The 19204-nt window shown below is 40.5% G+C and overlaps 1 protein-coding gene across 4 annotated transcripts; it reads right to left on the reverse strand.

The window, feature by feature from the left end:
• Positions 1–11931: 11931 nt before the first annotated feature.
• spry2 (sprouty RTK signaling antagonist 2) lies at positions 11932–18229 on the reverse strand. 4 transcript variants are annotated; one of them, XM_026159911.1, is made up of 4 exons: positions 17489–18229; positions 16465–16619; positions 15795–15889; positions 11932–14322 (listed from the first exon to the last, which is right to left on the reverse strand). In XM_026159911.1, exon 4 carries the CDS (start codon positions 14272–14274, stop codon positions 13273–13275), a length of 1002 nt encoding a protein of 333 aa, XP_026015696.1. In that variant the 5' UTR covers positions 14275–14322; positions 15795–15889; positions 16465–16619; positions 17489–18229; the 3' UTR covers positions 11932–13272. The 4 variants fall into 4 exon arrangements, with proteins under 4 accessions (XP_026015696.1, XP_026015694.1, XP_026015695.1 ...); XM_026159909.1 differs by having other exon boundaries at positions 16318–16619; XM_026159910.1 differs by lacking the exon at positions 16465–16619.
• Positions 18230–19204: the final 975 nt, after the last annotated feature.

A 19204-nucleotide genomic window follows, 5' to 3' on the forward strand; every position in this document is an offset into this window, starting at 1 on the left:
TGATGCATCCATCGGTGTGTGGATGTTAGATAGGAAGCACTTCCATGGGAAAAGCATATAAAAAAGTGCACTGAATGCTAAGTCAGGGTGGAAAAGCACTGTATAACAACCAGTCCATTTACCATATCGATATGGTAATATATTGTCATATCGATGGCATGATGACCAGAACACCATCAATAAAACTATATTGTAGTGTTCAAATGTGTTTCCTTCATCTGGATTTGTTTTTACCGGATTTCCACATTAAAGTCCCGTGCTTAGCAAGTGAAAATAAAATAAAATAAACAATAAAAGGTGAATCAAATAGACCATTACGGCAAGGCTGGGATGGTCCATTTGGTAAAGTAAATCCGTTGGGCATCTTTGATGGCAAAAGAGCCAAACGGGACAGGCAAAAAAACCCCAAACAAACAAACGAAAAATTACATGTTTCGGTTTTCAAGCAAGACCCAATGTCCGCAACAAGGGGCTAAAGATAAAAAAGAAATAAATAACAGTTTTGACAAGAAGTTTTGTTGTAACGTTTCTTTGAACCACAACACATGCTACAAACTTCGAACTTTATTAGATGTTGGAAATATTTTTTATGGATATCTGGATGTGAAACTTTATTTTAACGTCTTCTAGAATAGCCACACTGATCATTTTATTAGATCTAGAAGAACTTGGACTTTCAGTAGTACCTCAGTGTTTGATTTTGGGATCCAAAAGACCATTCATACTGAAAAATGGCTAATGACATCAGACTTAACAAGGAAACTTTCCAAACTTATCCCAAAACTGTCTGAAATTCATTTCTGAAAATGCCTCCTATACACTCCTCTGGAACTATGTGGATCACATGTTATTTGCTTTTCCAAAAAGCCCCAACAGTAGTGGATAGTTGAGCACACCCATCCCTTTTTACCTTAAATATCTGGGAATATTCAGGGAGATTTGTCATAGGGCAGCACAGTGACACAGGGTTAAGACTATTGACTCACAGCAAGACTGTCTATTGTACATTTATTCAAAGTGTTATGCATTTAAAATTGTTGTAATGTGTTGCTGTAATGTACATAACAAAGTCATAAAATGAAATCAACTACACTCAAAGACTATCCCATGCCAAATGTCTGTCTCAAAACATAAAAATAACCACATTGGCAGAGGTTAAAAAAAAAGGCCAGAAACAGACAAACATACAAAATGCAAGATAAGCTGAGTATAGCTAAAGGAAAGTACAGAGTGGGCCATTTATATGGATACACCATAATAAAATGGGAATGGTTGGTGATATTAAAGTCCTGTTTGTGGCACATTAGTATATGTGAGGGGGCAAACTCCTCAAGATGGGTGGCGACCATGGTGGCCATTTAGAAGTCGGCCATCTTGGATACAACTTTTGTTGTTTTCAATAGGAAGAGGGCCATGTGACACATCAAACTTATTGGTAATGTCACAAGAAAAACAATGGTGTGCTTGGTTTCAACGTAACTTTATTCTTTCATGAGTTATTTACACGTTTCTGATCACTTATAAAATGTGTTCAATGTGCTGCCCATTGTGTTGGATTGTCAATGCAACCCTCTTCTCCCACTCTTCTCACACTGATAGCAACACCACAGGAGAAATGCCAGCACAGGCATTCAGTATCCGTAGTTTCAGGTGCTGCACATCTCGTATCTTCACACCATAGACAATTGCCTTCAGATGACCCCAAAGATAAAAGTCTAAGGGGGTCAGATCGGGAGACCTTGGCAACTGGCCCACGACGACCAATCCACTTTCCAGGAAACTGTTCATCTAGGAATGCTCGGACCTGGCACCCATAATGTGGTGGTGCACCATCTTGCTGGAAAAAGTCAGGGAACGTGCCAGCTTCAGTGCATAAAGAGGGAAACACATCATCATGTAGCAATTTCAAATATCCAGTGGCCTTGAGGTTTCCATTGATGAAGAATGGACCCACTATCGTTGTACCCCATATACCACACCAAACCATCACTTTTGTTGTTCCAACAGTCTTGGAGGGATCCATCCAATGTGGGTCAGTGTCAGACCAATAGCGGTGGTTTTGTTTGTTAACTTCACCATTCACATAAAAGTGAAGCCTCATCACTGAACAAAATCTTCTGCGTGAACTGAGGGTCCTGTTCCAATTTTTGTTTTGCCCATTCTGCAAATTCTGTGCGCCGATCTGGGTCATCCTCATTGAGATGCTGCAGTAGCTGGAGTTTGTAAGGGTGCCATTTGTGAGTAGCTAATATCCACCGAAGGGATGTTCGACTAATGCCACTCTCCAGTGACATGCGGCAAGTGCTACGCTTTGGGCTCTTGCTGAATGAAGCTAGGACAGCCACTGATGTTTCTTCATTAGTGACAGTTTTCTTGCGTCCGCATTTTGGCAAATCCAACACTAAACCAGTTTCACAAAACTTAGCAAGCAGTTTGCTAACTGTAGCATGGGAGATGGGTGGTCTCGTAGGGTGTCTTGCATTGAAATCTGCTGCAATGACCCGGTTACTGCATTCACCAGATATCAACACAATTTCGATCTGCTCCTCATGTGTTAATCTCTTCGACATGTCGATGGCTGTGAACAAAGAGAAACTTGTAAATAACTCATGAAAGAATAAAGTTACGTTGAAACCAAGCACACCATTGTTTTTCTTGTGACATTACCAATAAGTTTGATGTGTCACATGGCCCTCTTCTTATTGCAAAAACAAAAGTTGTATCCAAGATGGCCGACTTCTAAATAGCCACCATGATCACCACCCATCTTGAGGAGTTTGCCCCCTCACATATACTAATGTGCCACAAACAGGACTTTAATATCACCAACCATTCCCATGTTATTACGGTGTATCCATATAAATGGTCCACCCCTATATACACCAGTTAGCCTAATTTAAAACTATTAGCACTGCTTTCTAAAATGTGCAAAAAGTGGCAAACTTGTTTGTTTATGGATACTGGGGATACTGGACACCACCAACACGTGGAAGTGCTGGAACAATTGCAGACATGAAAACCAAGAGGTCTGCTGTTTGTTCTACCAAAACGTGTTAGGTTTTGGGAAAGATTGTGGTGTAGATGAAAATATACGTTTTAGCAATGCTAAACATGTGTTAGAAAGCTCAGTTTTCTATCTGGAATTTCAATGGCAATGGTAAAGGTGTTGTCTACCAGACATTTTTGTTCCCCTAAGTAACAATGTCAGCCTTGTAGCTGGCTAACAGCTTTTGCAGCTGCCTGAACTGAAATTACTTAAACAAAGTTTGGTTTAATATTTGCATAGCTTTGAAACTCAGTCACATTGCCAGCATTAGCACATATTATGTCACATTACAGCTTGAGAACTGAACTGAATCCTATCTTCTCGTTATACACATTCTTTACATTATTTGTGATAGTGCTTCTTAAATAAACCACATAATGCACCTTATGACAAATGGACCAGACATCTTTCTTCGAGCTATTTCAAGCAATTGAACTTAAATGTGATCATGAAGTAAGTTTTGCTATATTTTTGTTCTTTTCCCCATCAGCATTCCAAAGGTGTACTCTACCCCTCTCTCTAAAGGACTCCATATGTCACGGCTATAAAGCAATGTGTTCCTCTAAACAGAGGAGGCTTTATCTTGTGAAATATTGCACCTGCACTCACTGCAGAGTGGATGCTTTTGGCACAAAGCCTCTCTCTTTGTCTTATATACCTCCTGTCTTGTTGTTGGGAATCTAAAGGAATCTCAGGTATGTCGACAATCTCTACAGTCATTGACAAATCTCTGTCTGCAGGCCGGGGAAACACGCATACATATACACGTTTTCATGTGCACACAATAAAAACCCAAAGTTTGGCCGGGATTGGCTGTCATCATCAGCTTGTCAGCGTGCTGCACCTGTGAATGGTAACATGACCCTGTGGCTTGCAGTGCTCTCATAGCTGCCTGACAGACACAAGAGATCAATTTCCTCCAGCGCAGAGCGTGTTAGAGGAGGAGGAAGTTTCCTTCAGACTTTAAGAATTTAGCAATCAGCTTAGATGTGTTTTTTTTTAAATAAAAAAATACATTAGTGTAAAATGTGATAAACATCCACTGTGCTGTTAGCTAGAGTGCTTAAAATAGGACAGAGGTTGCCTGTATGTTAAGCACTAGCCCATTTCCTTTGCAGCATGTACATGCATGCATTCTGTGGTTAAGATTCGAAAATACTGAGTCAGTCAGACTTGTCTAAAGAAAGAGTATAAAGCCGCAGGACACTTTAAGACAGTGAAATCGGATTGCAGTTCTTATGTAGCATCAGACACGCTGATTTAACACACTGTTTCTATATATGATTAATAGCTCCTGGTTTAGCATCATTCTGGCCTTAATAAATGACTATCTCTACAAATAACTAACCCTAAAATTATCTTCTCTATTAACAATTTATCCAATTGTATTTTCAGTTTTTTTTTTTTGGAATCAGTAAAGAGCTTCCATGAAATGTTATTCATTAGAAGTTCTGCTAAACTTACTATGCACAAGTAGCGCTTTGAGCTAAATGCCAATGCTAGGATGCTAACACGTGACACTAATAAAAAGTAGACAAACAATGCATTGGATGCATGACCGTAGAAAACAAGAAACCTCAGATAAGTAGAGATAACATTTCACTGACACAAGAGAGCTTTTAGGCCTACGGCTAAAACTTGTTTTTTTGGACTGGTATGATATATTGTTTCCCCAAAATCTGGCATGCTAGCATTTGACAAAAAAAAATTTCTGTACATAGTGACATAATCTCTCTTTTTTATTACGCCACAAAGATGTAGCATAAAATTAAGTTAGATTAGGTCTGAAAATACCAAAAAACAAGCAATGTAAGCTTTTTAAGGTAGCATTCACAACTCTCCAGTTTAGAAGGTAAAGTACAATTAAGTGCAAACACATGCCCATAAGCCTCCAGTGTATTTCTCACACAATAGCGCATTTTTAGTGCAGTGGGGCCTGTTTTAGTTACAGTCTTTTAACCTCCAAGACATCCTAAGCGCATCATTGAGTTTGAGGCATAAGAAAGGAAAATCTGTTTTTAATGGAGCTGAATGACACACAGGTTGATAATATCTTTTCCTTTCACAGCTTTGTTCCACATGGTTTCACCCTCTGCTTTCCCCAATCTCTCGCTTAAATCAGAAGGATGACAGTGGAGGCATATACAGTAATATAACCGTAGAATTACTTTGAACTCTTCACTGTCACGATGGTCCGCTCCAGATAGGAGGAAGGACGTTAGCTCTTACATCTATCTCGTTCACAGTTGAGCAGATTTCAGAGCGATAGCATGCATGTGCCTGTGTCCTGTAGTGTGCACGCACGCACTTATATAAATATATGTTTCCATGACAGTTACATATTTGACTTGCAGATGCCCTCACCTTCCTTCCTTGTGCTGTAATTTGAATAACTAGGGCCTGGTCTCCATGTGAATGCTCAGGTTACATGATGTCACCTGAAAAAGGAGAAGTTTTCTTTCAAATTGTGACCAGAGAAAGCAGAAGCCACAATACAATGATAAGATATTTGCCTGGAACCTACACATGAGAGCCAGGCTTCTACGGTAAACAATGATGTTGCTTCCTGTATGAAGAAAACCAACCCTTGAAGCTTGCATAATAAAACACCTTACTCAACGATTTGTCACACTGGTATAGAGCAATGTTCTAGCGATGGACTGTTTTAGTTCAGTTTTTAATTTGTGTTGTTTCAAATCTGGATTAGATAACTATGTACAGTACTGTACAGAAGTCTTGACCCGACTATCGTTCGTTCTCATTTTCCTAGTAAAATATGAGTTGCTGTAAAATATGAAAAGGCAAAAACTGAGATTTACAGTTCCAACAAACTTCAAAGTCAGTATTTCTTCAATAGTTTGAACATTTCTTTACGTAGTCTTTAGGAATAATTCTCGAGGCTTCTGAAGGACATTCAGAGTACTTCTTAAATAAACCACATAATGCACCTTATGACAAATGGACCAGACATCTTTCTTCAAGCTATTTCAAGCAATTGAACTTAAATGTGATCATGAAGTAAGTTTTGCTATATTTTTGTTCTTTTCCCAATCAGCATTCCAAAGGTGTACTCTACCCCTCTCTCTAAAGGACTCCATATGTCACGGCTATAAAGGAATGTGTTCCTCTAAACAGAGGAGGCTTTATCTTGCGAAACATTCAGAGTACTTCTTGGGATGTCGGCTGCCTTTTGTTTTGTTTTCTGTGTATCTTCCCTCAAGTTAGGTGACTTTAATACTTTAATAGGCTAGTGTTAAGTGGACTAGACTACATATAAATAGAGAAAACCTTTAAAAGATCTTCAGAAAGCCTGGAAAACTACTGATAAAAGTCAAAAATGAACTCACTAACAATGTTAATTACGTTTATTTCTGCGTTCCTGGACTTTGAAGGGGAACGTCACTCGAGTTTTCATTGAGTGACGGCAGTTTTCAAGCATGACAATTGGCTTCATTCATTAATTCTTTCACTCTGCCACGTCTGTTTGTACTTTTACAGCATTACCAAATTCATACTACGACAGCTTTATAAATGATTTTAGTTCAAAACAATTTGGTTTTTAGTTTTAACCATACGGGCTACATGGAACAAACAGAGTTCAAAAACTGTGGCAGTTTCCACAGATTCGCTTGTTCTGAATTAGCAGCTGTGATGCAGCAGCTGTGATGCAGCAGCTCTCGTTACTGAAGATATTTCATCATATCAGTCCATCATTAAAGATATACAGAGGAAACAACTTTTTTTAAACAGCATTTTAAGAGACTTGACGCAATTTATTTTCCTCTCGAGTTTTTCTTCAGTTCTTGGAGAAAGTTGCTATCAGAGTGGTAACAACTTGGTGTCCAACTGATGCAGCTGACCTACTTATTTCCTTCTCTGTGTGCAAACAGTGTTTGGCTAAAGCTGTATGAGCACTAAATGTCTGCTATTCTCCTCACAGAATGTAAACTGTTACTGTATAATTCTAAGTCTGTTAGCGGTTACACGCATGCACCCACAAGCCCACGCACCTTCCCAAAACACACACATAATTGCCACCATTGCGCACATCCACACACTAAATGTGATGTGGTATAGTGAGCTGTCAGACCGCACTAATTCCTCTTTTTATGTGTGTCTGTCCTACTGTGTAGCAGAGGGATCAGGATTGCCTTTCAGGATAACAACTGAAGCTCTAAGCTCTTTGTGTGTGTGTGTGTGTGTGTGTGTATCTAGGTGAACAACAATTGGCCGCTAAGCTGCAAAGAACCTTGCAGCCATGGTGTCGCCAACAAATATCCACTGGCTGTCAGCAACGGACCAACTCTGAGTGTGTGTGTGTGTGTATAGCCAACTTCCTGTGGTGGATTGAAGTTAAGTGCCGCTATTAGACTTAGGCCTCCAGTTGGGGCTTCATTATCTGGGTGAAAGACTTGATTATGCTGACAGATACACACACGTGTGCAAGAATACACATGCATACATGAACTCTAGCACACACGCACGCCTGCAGGTCCGGCTTTTACCATTTCCAACATATGCAAAGACTTGTCTGCAGCTTTTTCTGCACAAAGACACACACGCACACTCACACGCCCTTCATCTCCTTCACACCCACTAAACTGTTATGACAGATGCATTCTCCAGTGTCTCCTTTGCTCTCTCTATTTGCCTTCCTGGCTTCTATAATCTCTCTCCTTAAGGCATAACAGTAGTTCAGCTGTCACCGGGATGGAAACGAGTTACATAAGATTTCGTTTTTTTAACCACAGGCACGCCCCGTAATTCACCTTGTAAAGCTTCGCATGTATCCTAGTTAGTGAATATGAGAATGCAACACCAAACAAACAAAAAAACAGGCCAAAGTTCTCGTACAATAGGAGATCATTTTGGAAATATTCACACCAGTGATGAGTAACATAGGAGAGAGCGATGATGCGGCCTCCGAAGGCATCACATAATCCCTATTCATACCAAAAATGCCACTAGTTACTTCCTGTACCTCGAACTGCACAAAGTGACGTATGACAGTAGCAAGAGGACAAACTCAGTGGAAAGTAAAACCACAGTCAGGTGGGGGGATGCGCTTCAGCTCTGAGCTCTAGATGTGCCTCTGCCGCCCACATCGGAAAACAATTAAGAAAAGTTCAGCTTCTGAGAAAACATTTTCACTGGTAGAGAAAAGAAAGGTGTGGTGATTTTTTTCTTCTTTTACACCTACATTCTGTGGGGTTGAAGCCTCACAGCCTCTCTTTAACACCGCCAGTTGAATTTATTCAACTGATTTTCCTCCCAAAGTAAAGTGAGCACATTATAGGTGTATATACATCGTATTACAACAGATAACATTTTATTTTAAATCTAAAATGGATGGTTTTGGATTTAAAAGCATTGTGTTGTGTGTGTTTTTTTTTTAATTCAAATGATTTTTATTTATATAGCGCTAAACCACAATAACAGTTGCCTCAAGGCCCTTTATATTATGAGGTAAAGACTCTACAATAACACAAAGAGAACAGAGAGACCTCCAACAATCATGCCCCCCTCTGAGCAAGTGCTTTGGTAACAGTGGGAAGGAAAAACTCCTTTTAAACAGGAAGAAATATATCCAAGGGATTTTAAAAGAAATTCACTGTACTTTTCTGCTGGGACAAAGAATATGTAAATACATTGTCCAGTCCAACAGATCCACATAATCCCATGTTTAAAAAAACAGAGATTTCAAGTGATGGAAAAATGTGAAATCTACAGAGCCCCTGAAGTCTCTTCATGTGCATTTGTAAAAACTGTCAAGTTTTAAGTTTGATCAATTTTAATTAAAACTTAAGCACACATTACATTTTCTGTCAAGCCTCAACTTCTGTGGTTCTTTATGTTATTCTAAGGATAGTACTTTGTACCTTAACACAAGGTAAGAGCTAAAACTTGTTGGAAACACAAGGGTAATTTACACTTACTGGACAATTTGTAAGGTACAGGTCTTCAGCTGCTTGCTAACACGAGTATCTAATCAGCAGTTCAATGCATTTATTTCATTGACAAAGATGCAGCCTGCCCTGTATTGAATGTTCATGTTGGTGGAGATGTAATGGTAGGGGATACTTTCCTGGCAAACTTTGGGCCTCCTTAGTACCAGCTCAGCACTCAAGAATTATTGCTTCCAGCAAAAAAAAAAACACATCACGAAGATTCCATTTAAATATCTATGTACATATATATATTTAAACATGTAGAGACCTGGTGAATTGAAACTGAAAATACAACTTATCACTAGGATTAACAACCCCTCTTTTTAACAGCTTTCCCCCTCTCATTGAACCAAACCAAATGCTCTCCCCTGACCCCCAACATAAAGTTATAGTCAAATCCAATACAAGCAAGCTGTACTTGATAGTGTCTAGCGAATGCACGTGTGTCATTAACATTAAACTTTTCTCAGAACCGATCCCGTTAAAACTGTAGTGGAAGTGGAGAGCAGGAAACCTCAGTTTTCATTAGTGATAGCATTTATGCAAGCTACAACATTTTCTTTAAACTATGAAAATGTAATTTCCTGGAGTGCAACTAACCGTGTTAGATTTCAGAGAAACAATATCTTGTCCTGTATCTTTTTTTAAAATTAGTGCAGATAGTGTGCTACATAAAAGTGTATCAATACAAAAATCCAAATGGAGACATACTAATCACCAGGGTGAAAAATTCACAGGCTTTTGACAGCCAAATTACACTTACATTACTCTTACATAAGCCCTGTAAAGCCTTAAGCATGACATAATTGCCAAAAAATGTTGTTTTTTGAATTTCGAGTGCTTTTTTCAACCTTCTGACAAATTCAAAAAAGAGAAATTAAATATCACTTTGTATATATGAGTTTTAACTAGTGTTATATTTGCCATCTGGCATCTGTGTGCCAATCGACAAATTGCACAATACATAAAAATGTGTTGTGTAATTTGTTTAGGTTTTCAGGGGTGGGCAGAATAGTATAGCAAAGTGCAAGTAATCATTATTTACATATGGCCCTGCAACAATTCCGGGGCCAGGGCCATATGTCTTTGTGATCTTAATATGTTTGACAGTTTTCACAGGGTGGTGCCCGTCTCCCTCAATTTCCTCTTCTGCTCGTTCTCGTTCCCTCACAGTGGTGTTTGATTGCTTATGCCTGGCCGACCTTCAGACAGACAGACAATGCATCCATGAAGAATAGCCTCGCTTCCTTCCTGTCTTCCTGTGCTGCGTTCTGCCTTGGTGAGCAGGGTGAATAGGCTGCTCTGCCCCACAGCCGCCATGAACCGCAGGGGCCACTGCGGCTAAAACCAACAAAGAGAGCCGTTCTGGGACCTTTTTTTTCCCCTCTCTCTTCCTCCGACCCCCCCTCAGTCCTCTCCGCTGCCAAATCACTGCGACAAGCTTTCCCTTTCTCCTGCATTTATTCTTTTGTGCACCAACTTTTACTCTTTTTGTTTTTCGTCCTCCTGGTCACATGCATCAGTGGCTTACCTTCCCTCTCAAGTAATGTGAAACCCTTAAAAACCCAAAGAAATGACTGAGTGAGACAAATGAGATACATCTTCTGAAGATGCCTTTAATCTAAACGTGACTTCTGCTAATGCAGAGCAAACATGCAATAAAAGGGATTTAAAAAAAAAAGTATGTATTAAAAAGAAAGACCTGGTGAATTTGAGCTGAAAATAATACTTCTCAGTAGCATTAACAAACATACTCTTCTTTTTAACTGACCCCCCCTCCCTTATTGAACCCAACCAACTGCTCTCCCCCTACCCCCAACAAGAAAGCCATCTCCCTATGGGAATACAAAGTAGGAGCAGGTAGCAGAGAAGAGCGCTGGGGAGCCAAAATAACCCCCCCTCCCTTCAACTATTGAAAACAGGATGAATGCATGCCGGGCTGAATACAGGGGTAAACTGTTAGGTCTTTGTCATTCAAAGTGATGGTTTTAACCCTTTGCAGTCCCCTCTTCCTAACAACCCACTCCTTCTGCCTCACCCACCCTTCCCTCCTTCATTCACAGCTGAGATAATGGAGGGGTAGAGGCCTGTGGCTGCAAAGATGAAGCCTAAACACGAGATCAACTCTCTTTTCTGTCTCTAATAGGATTCTACCCGTTATGTTTCCATCTCCTCTGCCACCGCTGTAAAATAGGTGAAAGTTGATAATTATGTAAAACACCCCCTTTCCCCAATCAGTCAAAGGCTTTGGATGAATAACAAACAAGTGAGTGCAGGTTGGGCCTCGGCATGTCAATCACTTCCCTGAATGCATACCGCACTGCAAACACGTCCGTATGCTGTCAACAAGTGTCAGGGGCTTTATGTTTCAGGCTTATGTTTCCCCTGCAGGGACACTCAAAACCAAGGAATTCCTGAACAAACCTTTGATTAAAGGAAAAAATAAAATAAAATAGGGGACTGAGTATCTGCAGGCTCCTGTGGATCTTGCATGAAACAAACCTGAAGCCCGGCCAGAACGTAATAGCAGGCTTACATGAATGCATATTTGCAAAAACACAGGTGGAGCGTTCGACTTTAGAAGATGAAAAAGAGGCGACGATCGCATTCCTGCACACACGGGCTTTACCGGAGGCTTTGTCTAATGAGGTGAACGTTAATGTGTTCCCATTTCCGGTTTTGATCTCTCTAAACAATTTAAGCGATTGCGTTGTGGGGAAAATTCCAAAGCACCGGTTAATGACCGCCCTGCTTCGGATTTCGTGCCGAGGCTCAGTTAAAAATGTTGAGAATGTGCACCTTAAATTATATGAAGGAAAGTGTAAATCTAGATGAAACGGAGCTGCTCTTATGCCACAGTAAAGAGAAGCATATTCAGACAGTGAGAAACACACCAACAAACAGGAACAATACACACAAAAACAGGAACAACTACCGTCAGACTTCAGGGTTGTTTAATGTCAAACGTTAATATATTTGTCTCCTAATCCATAGTGAAATATTCATCCAGCTTTGACACTCGTACAGGGTCATCTCTGATCTTGCAGTGACTACAGAGTGACCCCTTCTCCCACAAAGAGGCGAAACATTGATGCCTTCTCAAAATAAATATTTTATCATTATAAAATAATAAACCTTCAAATAAATATATAGTTTTAACTTTATATTTAAAGTTATATGAAAATAGAATTTTCATATAAGGTCACTGTACAATTTACAAGTAGAAGGGATAAGATCTTTCTTTTGTAAATTACATAAACGTGATTAAGAAACATTCCAGTGAATGTAAAACAAAATTTCAAGCAAACAAAAGGTCAATTATCTGATTCATATACACCCATTAGCCAAAAACATTAAAACCACCAGTCTCCCTTTTCTTAAAAAACACTGTGATTAATGTTGTGTCTGGCAGTGGGGACACTGTCATAGGTTGTGGGTTGGTGACTTTGTTTCTGATCAGTTTGGGATATTTTAACGTGTTCTTTCAAATCGTTCCTGAGCAGTTTATGAAGTGTGATGGGAACACTGTCCCCTGTCCCGGGTGGGGCTTTGCGTAAACAACGTTTAAATGGGCGGTACGTTTCCCGGGCAAACCTTATACTGCAATGACATCATTGCTTCGCTTGTCAGTGGTTTTAATGTTGTGGCTGATTAGTTTAGGTATGGATTCATCAAGGTGCCTCTGGCATGGCAGAAAACTTTTCCCAGTTGAAGTATTATGTACAAAAATAAAACATCTGTTCAACTCGTTTTCTGACGTACGCACACCATTTGCAATTAAAACTTTACAGTCAGTAACAGGAATCTGTTCTTAGCATACAAGTTGTATTAAATGTTAAAACAACAAAAAGAGAGAAGACACTATCTGCTAGCCTCTCATAACAATAAAACAACGAGGGCACTTGAGTGAACAAATTTTTCAGGACATTAAGAAAAAAGGAGGAAAAAAAGACAGTAGTTGAATATGTCTTCATACCTTTAAATGTCGAGCGCTTCTTTTGGTTTACCTTTCAAGTGAAACTCCTAATGCTAGGGTGAGTGAATGCACCTCCCATGCCTTTAGTACAGAGATTTTTCTGAGCCCACTTTAAAAAGGCAGCATATTAAGGCCATTTTTCAGCAGATATTGTAATAACCTAGATGAAAAATACAAAACCTTAAGCACAACAGCATTATTAGATCTCTATTAAAACCTTTCATCTACACAACTACATGCCTATCGAGTTGAGTGAGCGTAGAGCCATTCCATCCATCTCCATTTCAACACACACATTACGTCTACGTTGGTTTCCGGACATCCTCATAGTGGACTGAATTTGAGTTCTTGCACCGACAGCCGGGTCGTTTGGCTCTGTCATAGCAGCACTGACACACTGCCACGCATCCTTTAACCGGGAGGTAGCACAGGATACAGGGCAAGAACAAGGAGAGGAGCGACACGGTGACCCAGCGGACGCAGCAGTGGGACTGCGTGCACGAGAATGGCTTGTCCGTGCACGTGTCCTCGTCGTCGCTGGAGCAGTGGTAGAAAAGGCCTTTTATGCAGCAGACGCATGTCCCGTACTCCACTGCACTATCTGCTGAGCACACACACCGCCGGCCGCACATCCAACAGGAAGGGAGCACCCGTGGGCGACGGCAATCTGAACACTGACATCGGCCGCAGTCCTCACACCTAACCGAGTGTTTACCTTGATTTCTATTGACACTGCTGCTCGTCATCACCACTACTGGCCTGGACTCCTCATTCAGGGGTTTCAGCTCCTCTGAGTTCAGTTCGGAACGCTTGGGCTGTGTTCTGATTATCTGTTCGCCGTTCTCTGGGCTGCCGATAAGCCTCTGGTCTGAAGAAACGCTTCCCACGCTGGTCCTGATGCTGCTATGGGAGTCGTCTACACTGGAAGACTGCATAGCACCCGGCGTGGAAGAGTTTCCGTGCAGGTTGCGGAGATTATAAGGCCTCTCTTTTTGAGTCTCCTGCTGTCCACTGCCTCCTAAGCCCTGTGATGTATCCTGAGTACCTGAAGACTTTTGGGCAACAGTAGGCCCTTCTGTGTACTCATTGCTACTCCCAGTTATCCTAATCTGATCCAGAGATAGCACTGGTTCAGTATGGGGCAGCTGTCCTTTGTTCAACCCGGGATTTGAAGGACCGTCATCAGTCTGCCGAGTCCGTGGTTCAGAGCTCCCTTCGTCATTCAGTGTACCCGCTGGCCGGTTCAATGATGACCCCCGCTGCCCTCCTCCCCCGTCGCTGTCGTTCTGACTTCTGGAAAACATCTCGTGACTGAAGGGCCACTGTGGCTGGCAGGGGACACATCTGAAGTCCTGTCAAAGAAACACACAGTTTATATCCGTATGGAGTGGCACGTCATGCAAATTATGCCATGCAAATCCTAACCGATGTCAGTACGAGCACCACTATGGAAATTAGGTCTAACAAACACATCAGTGTGGCAGAAAAGATCTGTTAGATCGCACAGTCGATGTAATGTTTTAAGTCACTAGCTGCTGTCTGCTGGGGCCTGCAGAATCAATTTTATGAAGGCTTCCTTTGAATCACAAGAGAGTCTTTGTCTGCTCTCAAAAGGCAGGATAACCAAAGGTTGTTTGCTCAAAGCTGAATCTAAATCCACTCCCAGACCTTACGTTTATGCCTCTGATATTTGAATTTAGGTGCTTTCCGGCTGCTATTTTGTGAAAACTTCCTGTTTTCTCGCATGTATGACAATAACTCACCATATCTGAAGAGAGAAAATTTGCTTAAAACAACAAAAGAACAACACTATCCTGAAGGTCTGACTTACAAGGACTCACAATTTGTTATTTTGCGACACACTCATCTAAAATGATTCTTTTAAACAAGTTGTCAAACAGGCATTTGGATGCGTGTGAAAAACGCCCAGACTGCAATGGGGACTGAGACACACGAGGTGAAGTTAATACCAGCTATGCAATGCTGGTAATGAATTGATGCTGTGAGGTCATGCTGCTGAACATGAAGAATCTTGCCCTTGGTACAAGTCCTACCACAGACCCTTGCTGCAGCGCTCACGCTTCCTGTCATCGATCTGGCATGTAACAAGGCTTAAAATGGCTGAAACTTCAGTTTCTCAAATGATGACTCTTTTGGTTGGCCATTTTAGTTTGCGTACTATATGCATGGGAAAAATTCACTATATTGTGGTATCTATTTAAAAACACAACCCCCCACCCACCAAAAAACCCCAATAAAAACAAAGCTCGCAGACAAATTCAACGACAGCTTTGTTAACTTCGTTAAACTCAATGTACCAATGCAGGCGGCAAGAAGGTCTAAACACTCCTATAGAAAATTACACAATTATTCATGAGATTATAAAATTGTACATTTTATAATGTATCAGTTATCATTAATACACTGCTTTTGGGACACCCCTTATAAGCTTTATAATTAGTAACGCACCTACTAATTATAGTAGGTACGTAATTACCTTTTAAATGCAATCTTTTTCCAGGTAAATCGTGATCTTAAAAAAATATATTTATACTAAAATATAGATTTCCCTCCCATCCTCTTCTATTGGACATAAAGAAACATTTCAGGTCATCATTCATCACAGCAGCTTTGTTGCTTATGTCAGTCAAAAGGCTGATAAAATTAGGCCTATTATAAGTGCATCACTAATCTGTCAGATTGAGCTTCGGGGCATGGCGATGTGCAATTTCTACCTTTAAACTTTATTTTAGAAGGCAAAACGTTAAAATAACCAGATTATAGCAGCATCAATACATCAATTAATGCTATGACGGTTGTTTACCTTATACTCAGAAAAGCCAATCGGTTGCTTGGTAGTCAACTGTCAGATCTGAAATTGTCGTTCTATCATAAGATGTTAGAAGACATCACCACTGGCTGAGGAAAAGTAAAAAATATTTTTCACTTTATTAACCTTCCAATAACCAACACGATCAGCCAACAGTCAAAATATCGTCTGACACAGCAAAAACATCAGAGGTAAATTACGTGTCAAATGACATGTTTCACATTTTCTACGCCCGTCTCTCACAGGGTCAACATTTCCATCGTTAGAGGTTGCATACTCTGATGATCAAAGTTCATTTCTTTTTAAACACTGAAGACTGATGTGGGTCAAACTGATAACTCAAACGAGGAGTTGAAGCGCATGAAAGAATGCATGTAAGAGGAGAGGAAACCAACTTCATTTCTATTAAACAAAAAAACCAAACAAAAACAAAGCAAAGAGCACCAGTGTCTAATAAGAGTTTAAGATGAAGCAAACCAATACAACAGCTTCGACTTCCCAACTACTGGATACTCACCCCAGATCAGCCATAGTTTCCCTTTGAATGTATTAACAAAAGTGCTCTGTACACAGGCTCATTTAAACCACTGCCTCACACCAAAGTGATAGGGTGGTGAAAACGAAAAAAAAAAAAGGTCTTGATTCTTGTGCTCGTGCTAATTACCTTTTAAATGCAATCTTTTTCGAGAAGTGGAGGGACCAAGGCCACCCCTCTTTTCAGTTACAATACAGGAACGGCTTTTGTTTGTTCCTGTGGCAAGTGGCAAATGGCCTGCAGCAACCTTCCCCATTCGAGCACATTTTTACATTGTTAGACAGCTGAAAAGATGATGAGTGACAAGATTTGAAGAAGAAGTTTGGAGCAAAGAAAGAGGCCATGTTAAGTGGGAGTACACTCAGAGGCTTTGTGTATGGTGGGACATCTTTGGGAATATCTTGGGTTCTTTTGGTTTTATAAGCCTGGTTAAAACAGACGCCTCCACACAGGAGTCTGTGACAGTGGGAGGGAAGCTGGAGCTCTGTGACAGGATCGAGCTTCCTAAAACTAAACAGAGCATCAGCCAAAAAGAAAAAAAAAAAAGACATTAAAAGAATTGAATGCTGAGTAAAACCAGAAAGCCCAATAACTCGCGCGGATTCTGATACGCAACCGATAAGCGCCTTGCCACTGTGTGCATGAGATTTATAATGCAAACATGCAAGCGTGCGGCACGGAAAACACGTTTAAAAGAAAGAAAAGCTAAGCGGACAGCTCGCAGCAGCGGACGGAAACAGTGCAAACTGTGGGTGCACGTATGAGCAAACACGTGCCAACTTGGGACACTGCTACTTCCTAATAACCAGACACCAGCGGTCAGGTGAACAATTAAGCTAAATGAGTCATTAGTCAAAGGGAAGGCGGTGGCTAATTTTAGAAGTTAAGAGGGAAAGAGGGACCTTATAAACTTAAGAGGGGAAGGGTGACTAAGATAATGAGCTCAAAACTAAGCCAGCAGCTATGTTAAAATCATAACAGTGCACGTATGAGCCAAGTGCAACCCTAAAGGACGGGAGTGACAAAACCACAGCTAAGAAAACTGTGAGGGGGAACAAAGTTTGTTAGTCCAAAGCTTCAACCAAGAGCATGCGTATTGTTAAAAAAAAGAGAAAAAAAAAGAAAGAATAAAAACTACACAGGTCACACTTACCGTGCTCGCGACACTTTTAGACCCCAGTTTAGGTGAAACAAATCCAAGTTGAGGGGGCGAGGATTCCCTGCGGCAACACTTCAGTCGGGAAAACCGTCGGTAAAATCCATTGACAAAGCTTCCAGCCGGAGCGCTCCTTCGGGAGAAGCGGCGCTAAGATGTAAATCCCATGTTTTTGCGCAACAGCACGAGGCGTTAAAGCACGCGATAACTTCAAACAGCCGCCGCACGATAAAGTTTATTAGCAAACTTAAAAAAGGAAAGAAGAAAAAGACTGGAACTAGAGAAGAGAAGCAGGCGACAAACCTCCCATTTACAGGTAGTTTTCACTCCGTGTGTTTTATCCGCGACGTTCAGAACGTCTTGCAAGTACTTTTTTTTTTTCCTCGCGTGTGAGTGTGATTTTTTTTTCTCTCTCTCTTTCCGGAGAGGTCGGGATTTGCGCTGTATGTGGCGTCAACCTGAAGGGGGGGGGGCGGCAGAGCACTTGTTGTGACGGCGGATATATCGCATCCGGTGCTCAACCATTGAATGCCAGAGAGTAGCCATTCACACCCAGTCTGATCAAGCCGATTAACCTCTTTGGAAATATGTGTGCTTGGGCCCGTAAAGTCTTCAGTTTCTTATAGCTGACACATTTTTTTTAATAAAAGAAGCACGTTACAGAGCAGTCCCCTGAAAATAATGTGTCATATGCTTACCATGTGAGGGTGTTTATAGGTTGCAAATAAACAGAATGTCAGTCCATTCGATTTGTTTTTAGCTAACTTTACAGGGTACATGGGTAGCACAGTATTAGTATTTTCTACTTAATGCAGTTTGTGTACTTTGTGAAAGTGAAAAAATGTAACGGTTACATTACATTGCATTATGAGAGAAGCTGGGTAATTGAGCACATCTTGTGAAGTACAGTATAACTGCTAGGTAGTGGTTTTGTACATTTGTGTAACATTATGTTGATGAATATTGAATTAACCTATATTAGGATTTATCACCCCTTTCCAAGTGTAAATTATGGCCTCAGAGTTAAAAATTTGTCAATATTGATTTTGTCCAATAAGATAAAGTTATCCCTCTTCAGTTATTGTTTTTGCTGGAAAATGAGAAAATGAGCGTACCAACACTAAAACCTGCCGTAAATGTTGCAATAAGATAGAGTTTGTAGTTGCAAGCATCTTGCCGCCCTGCTTTTACTCGTGTGATTGAGCTGTTAACTTGCTCAGAGTTAGGAGCTTGGGTTGTCGAGTAAGTGTGTCCAGTGTTCGATGGTTTTTCAGTTGAGGCAGTTAAATGTAAGTCTACTTCACTGACATGGTCTCAGGGTGGTGGTGTGTACAGATGACCTCTCTTGTTTGTAATATTCCCACAGTATTTACATTTTATTTGAGAAAATCTTGATATTTGGTGTTCCTGTACAACATTGCCATGTAAAATATCACGATGCTATGCCGTATCGATTTTTCCTTTTACCCTTACTGCTTAGGTAGCCTTTTTCTACTGCTGTCTTTTTTGGTGCTACTTCTCACTGTTTATGTAACAGCTAAATTCATTTTATACATGATTACATTTTCAAAATTTGACTATAATATAACAACAAAAACATATAATATAATATAGAGTACATTTACTCAAGTACAGCACAAGTTCACTTCAATTCCACTTCCTTTCTCAGGGAGATTGTGTACTCTTTAATTCCAAGTTTAATTCCAATTAACA

The sequence above is a fragment of the Astatotilapia calliptera genome, chromosome 23 (assembly GCF_900246225.1).
Source record: "Astatotilapia calliptera chromosome 23, fAstCal1.2, whole genome shotgun sequence".
Taxonomy (NCBI): Eukaryota; Metazoa; Chordata; class Actinopteri; order Cichliformes; family Cichlidae; genus Astatotilapia; species Astatotilapia calliptera.

Coding starts and splice junctions, on each gene's coding strand:
- spry2 (XM_026159910.1), bottom strand. CDS start 14,274: ATGTTTTCCAGAAGTCAGAACGACAGCGACGGGGGAGGAGGGCAGCGG.